Here is a 6,000-nt window from a genome sequence, read left to right as displayed (position 1 = left end):
TTTTATTGACAACTTACGCAAAAGCTTTCTTAATGACGTTATTATCTAGTCGTTAGGATCAAATTCGAATGCCTATGGTGGCTAATATGTCTATTGTCCATACAACAATACTTGTACACTAGATTTAAGTGTAATACAATATTTTGTCTACAAAAGCTTTTGGCGAAAATGTCTGATCGGAAAACATGTCATAGTTCATTGTTTTGCATGAACTCGCTGATATAACCTTGTAGGTTCAACATAGGCGGCTTGGACGGAGCAGGCTATTCGGGCAGGTATTTAAGACTCGGCCCACTGAATGAAGCGACACTTACCGCATCACCTGTTGTGGAAGAGCCGGTGAGACAAGCGATCGCACGATCAACATGAAGGCTACATGGGTACGTACCGAAATATGTTCTATTTTTTATTATACCATTTAATTCGAATTCATTTATGAATTACATCATATTCTATTAGTAAAATTGGCTACTATTATAGTGTTATACTTTTATAACAAGTAATTGAAACTTTTTTTATTATTTCTTAGTTCGAAAACTTAAACTTTTGATTTTGAATCTGATATGTTTTAATTATAGTGAATAATTATTATAGTGATCAATATTATAATTATCTTTTTATAAAATTCCGCGACTGATACTTTATAAGCTTGGCGAAGTGTGAACTCTACAACTAATCATTTACAACTTAATACTGTGTTATTTGACGTTATTTGACAGAGATATTAATTACTCTCATTTGTTTTGAAAGTGAAGTCGATAAGGGATTTATAAAAAATAAAACGAACCATAAAAAAATATTAATCCGCATTTAAAAAAGTGTAAAAAAGTTTTCAATTACAAGTAAAACATTGATTCTTATTTATAGACAGAAATTAATAAACGTATAAATTTACTTAAAAAATCTTAAGTTTCGTGGATTACGCACACATTGTTTCCACGATAGTGTGAATAACACTAACCTTGTAACGGCGAAAAATTTAAATTTGAAGTCTAGTATCACAAATCAATAAGGCAATATAATACGAAATAACAACCACATGTCAAGGTGTATGTCGTTGCAAATTATACAAAACATTAGTCAAAATAATCGAAAAGGCTTAAATCAGTTCCCCGTAGATAATCCTTAAATAGCAAAAATTACATAACACGCACTATGGTTAACTCTCTGTAGGTATATAGTATTTACATTTCTAACTTTCAACTCTTAGATAACTTCTTCAATGACAAAAGATTCAATTAAAAAAAACAGTGATTGCTAACATTATTTTTTCTGTGTGTGTTTGCGAGTAAAATCTCGGTGTTAACAAGAAATCTAGGGTCGCTTGACGCCTAGGCTTTATGTGACCAAATCACAAAACTGTACTAAAAGTGATGTGAGCAATTAGGTTTATGTAGCATCATATCGTTTGTTTTTCTTTAAGTTAATGGATTATTAAAATTCAATTGCTTAATTGTAGATAATTTAGTAGGAATTTCAATGCCTGTTTTCGGAGAAAGACTTTCTAACTTCACAAAAAATGTGTATCCTTAAATTAAAACTCCTTACTTGCTTTGATTTTTACTCGCACAGAATCTGAATGATCATAACTTTCCTGAATAAAACCAGTTTTAAATAAACAAATGGGTATAGAAACCTCGCGTAACAAAATGTTTAAAAAATATTTCCTAACTTGGAAGTATTAATTTCTAAGCCGCTTACTAACAGTAAATCTTTATACATAACACCATCAATCAGTTCCAATAACCTCCATAACAATATTAAAATTAATTTATAAACTCATAACTCCATTAGTTAGACCCTGAAAGTGTAAATGATCACAATTTGAGAAACAATCTGTTACATCAAACATGTTAATTATGGAAATATTATGGAATGATACTATGATGGGTGTCGTCGGCCCATAATATCGATCGAATTATAAATGCATAATATCGCTTGCCTGTCGCGCTGTCCACTCATGTACGAGCTGTGCGTCAATATAGGGTCAATGTAGAAGTAATCAATAATATAAATTGGTAAGTTGTAAATGAGCCATAGGTACCTCGGCAGTGCTCCGGGGTTGGTCTACTAAGAGGGCCCGGTGCCTCCTTTAGGTGCAGATGGTGGCCACCGGGGAGGTTTTAGTGCGGTAAAAATCCCACACTCCCTAGTTTTTTCCCCAAAAAGCTAGGCGCCTTTTGAAGGTTTCCCCCCGTCAACAAAAAAAAAAAAAAAGGTACCTCGGCAGTGAGTCTGCGGATGGCACGTCAAACCAGATAATTCCGACAGGTTCAATCGGAATGTTCTCTTTCTTCCACTGCACCAGACGAGCCATAAAACAAAGTTCCGGTTGGTCAACACATTTTAGTGACTTTGACCCGTTTCTATTGCACAATCCTCCATCGTATATCGCTTCACAAATAACACCTATCCATCTATTTTTCAATAGTACATACCTATTTTCTTTTTTTGTACGTCTATCTAATTAATAAGCCCCAATCTTATCTTAAGACATTTTTGTTTGTCAGTGTAAAACTCGTTGAATTTACGACATTTTATGAATAAATTAAACAAATTACCAATTCCTACTATAAAAGTATATTAAATTCCTATTAAAAAAGTTCACTGGTCTAAACAGAATCGTATAGGTATATGGATATTTTTAATAAATTAATTTATTCATTGTGATGATTTCATACGTTTCATCCAAAATTAAATACGGCTGACGTGTTATCGACGATGTCGTTGTAAATCAATTATTATTCAATATTTATTTTTTACCACAAAAAAGATATACATCTATAGGCAAGCATTTATATGATAAAAAACAGGACACAACTAGATGAATTATATCAGCAGGCAGACTAGCTAAAAATATTACAAAATTTGAATACCATTTATATAAAATCGATGTGGCATTTGAATCTTATTTTGATTTAATAACAGGATATTATAAGCATAAAGTTAATAAATTGCAAAGAGTAACTTAGTTTATTATTTGTCCCCACTTTTTATTGCTAAGCAAACATAACACTAGTTAGAAAGAACAACGTTTCATTCTATAGAAACAAAGTTATCTAAAGCCTCGCAAACTTAAACAACTTTTCAGAAAAAAATGGCATTCATTGTTCACTTGTTTACATAAGCAGTCTCACTGTTGGCTGTGAAGTACCGAGTAAGAAAACGTAGGAAAGTCCTCCATTGCACTAAATAAAAGGCGATTGAAACTGAGTTACTTGAAAACACTTTTCAAGGATCAAAGAAAGCCATAAAAATACAGTTTTCTTTTTGCAATTTCTTAGCATGTTTACAAAGATTCTTATTTTCTTTGAAATCGTTATAAATTCTCATATTTCAGTCAGACTAACAGCTCATTTGTCTAAAGTAGAATCTTATGGTGCATCGTTAAGGGCTACATTATTGCAACTTTATACTGAAATCCCGTATTTTGTCTTATACTTATTTTGGTGGGTAACATTTTAGACAACAGATGCTAGAATCTTAATAACAACATTTCTTATTTATATCAATAAAACACTGAATAGTATAGTATAGTATATAATAATAGCATTGAATAGTATTTCCACTGTGCTTTAATCTGTATAAAATTAATTCATTACATCTATTAAGGCCGCTCTTCTACTGCTTTAAATAGTGTGTAGCAAGTTAGGCGCGTAGCACCGTAGCCTCGTAGCGCTCTCTGAAAGGATACACACTCCTGCATTAACATAATCCTTACAAACTGACGAAGTAATTTTCCTGCTATGATTACGTACTCGAACAGTAATAAAAACAAACCAAAAGATAACGTAGCGGTACCCAAAACATCCGAAGAAGAAAATTACAGTAATTTGTGTGTAGTTAATTGAACGACTTTAATATACTGCGATGTTGTAACATTATTGGCTGTGCACCTAACATGTGGCTGCGAGTAGCGTGGTCAGTTCAAGTTCAACGCACCCGCATCGTTGACCCACAGCCTGGGCGCGGTGCACCGCCGCAGGTTGCGCAACCATCGCGACCACGCCAACCATTGTACCGTCGCGCATCGCACGACTCGTGACCTTGCCCATACTTTCTATTCTTCCATATTTCTTATCTAATACACAGCTGTAATCATCGGAAGCTATGCAATACATTCCTCGGACTTTAATTGTTGGAGCGCAGTAACCTATGTGTATACTTTTGACAATTCACACTTTATTTTATAACTTGAAATGAATTACTTGGTTTTATTTTATTACAAAGTTCCACATGTGTTTATAAAGGAAAATAAACGTCTTTGCTATTCACAATAACAATTAAAGCAACTCCCACGAGCCTTGAAGCATGTTTATTTTATTAAAGAAATAACGAGGTTATCAACAAGAAGTTTAAAAAGCATGACTCTCTTGAGCTTCTTTCAGGTTAAGGTTAACTGGAAAGTTTCAACAATGCAATTCTTGGCGACTTACTACCATAAAAAAAGTCAATCGGTAGAACTCGGTTTTTTTATCGCATTCCACAATGATCCCATCAGTTGTACCTATAACTAGATCTAATTCGACAGGAACGCGTTCTGTATTGCAACATTTGATGGTATTGGGAAGTCACGAAGCGACCGGTCTCACGTCCGCCCTCACGCCGCCGCTCCAGCCTCTCTATGCACACAATTTACCTGTAGCCCAACTACCAAACGTGTTGCGTTGATTAGTCTCGTCTAGTAATTAATCAGTACATCCCAAAGATAGAAGCTTTTATTTACTGTGAATACACACACTCACCTAATATACAAGTATACAATAAATTAGCGATGGCATTTCAGTAGAATTAATTGAGAATTTCTTTGTTCCAGGTATTTTTGTTGGCTGTCGGAGTGGTTTCAGCCGATGTCGGACTCGGCTACCACTACAAGGTGCCACAGACCTCATATGGAGTTCCCTCCTACCAGTTCGGTAGCAGTAACTCTGGCCAGTACAGCACCGCATTCGCGGGATCTCAAGGAGGTTACCAGGGTCTCCAAAACTCCGGATACCAAACTGGAAACGCTCACTCAGGCAGCGGCTCTGGATACAATTACCAAAGCTCCAGCTCCAGCAGTGGTGTCAACTACGTAAAGCCTAGCTACCAAACCGGATACAACACGCAATACGACGCATCTAGCCAATACCAGGCTTCAGCCGTTAACAAGTACCAGCAGTACTACCAAGTGCAACACCAGCCTGCTCAAGTTTTCAAACACTTCTACGTGCACGCCGCTCCCGAAGAACATGAAGAAGTTAAGGTTCGCAAACCCATCTTACTGCCTCCCCCCCAGAAGCACTACAAAATCATCTTCGTGAAGGCACCCAGCGAAGCCAGCGCCCCACAGGTCATTGCTCCCGTACAGCCCCAGAACGAAGAAAAGACTATTGTCTACGTACTTGTTAAGAAACCCGACGAACAGCCCGAGGTTGTCCTTCCTAAGATCGAACAGAAGCCCCCATCCAAGCCCGAGGTATACTTCATCAAGTACAAGAACAAGGAAGACTCCCAGGCCGTGATCAACAACATCGTCAAGGACTACAACCAGGGCCAATCTGTCTCCCTTAACTCTGCGTCCGCTGAGAGCTCCTACCAGTCCCCCGTCTCTCAGTACCAACACCACAGCAACTCTGGTGGATCATTCAGCTCTCTGGGCTCCAACAGCCAGGCTTTTGGTCTGAGCACCGCTTCGTCTAGCTCCGGCAGCGGTCTGGAAGAGTCCAACATCTCCAGCAGCATTTCTTCCCCGGTAACGGTGAGCAGCACGGTCTCCAGCGCAGGCTACGATGGTGCTATCTCTACTAGTCAGGGAGTCCCCCACGAAACATACGGACCTCCCAAATTCAGGGTAAACTAAATAATTACAACGACTTTATTTAACTTACGCGTACTAGATGTTATGTAATGGATATTAATAAATGTATTAATTCCTACATTGTACCACTTTCTTTTACCCCTTTTTTTGTTGGCCCTGGGAAAATCACCTGTATATCGTCCTCCCATCGGGGGACGGGA

At 37.2% G+C, this 6,000-nt stretch overlaps 1 protein-coding gene and 1 long non-coding RNA gene across 2 annotated transcripts; one reads left to right on the top strand and one right to left on the bottom strand.

Moving 5' to 3' along the window:
* Positions 1-213: 213 nt before the first annotated feature.
* LOC118265966 (uncharacterized) lies at positions 214-5,918 on the top strand. Its single transcript, XM_035579282.2, has 2 exons — positions 214-380; positions 4,817-5,918. Exons 1-2 carry the CDS (start codon positions 366-368, stop codon positions 5,840-5,842), a joined length of 1,041 nt encoding a protein of 346 aa, XP_035435175.1. The 5' UTR covers positions 214-365; the 3' UTR covers positions 5,843-5,918.
* LOC126912423 (uncharacterized) lies at positions 1,283-3,114 on the bottom strand. The gene is made up of 2 exons (XR_007707132.1): positions 2,223-3,114; positions 1,283-2,044 (listed from the first exon to the last, which is right to left on the bottom strand). It is a non-coding gene; the product is annotated as an uncharacterized LOC126912423 (long non-coding RNA).
* Positions 5,919-6,000: the final 82 nt, after the last annotated feature.

This window comes from Spodoptera frugiperda, chromosome 25 (assembly GCF_023101765.2).
Source record: "Spodoptera frugiperda isolate SF20-4 chromosome 25, AGI-APGP_CSIRO_Sfru_2.0, whole genome shotgun sequence".
Classification (NCBI taxonomy): Eukaryota; Metazoa; Arthropoda; class Insecta; order Lepidoptera; family Noctuidae; genus Spodoptera; species Spodoptera frugiperda.
The sequence above is the reverse complement of the archived record's forward strand: the minus strand, read 5'-3'. Positions and strand labels throughout refer to the sequence as shown.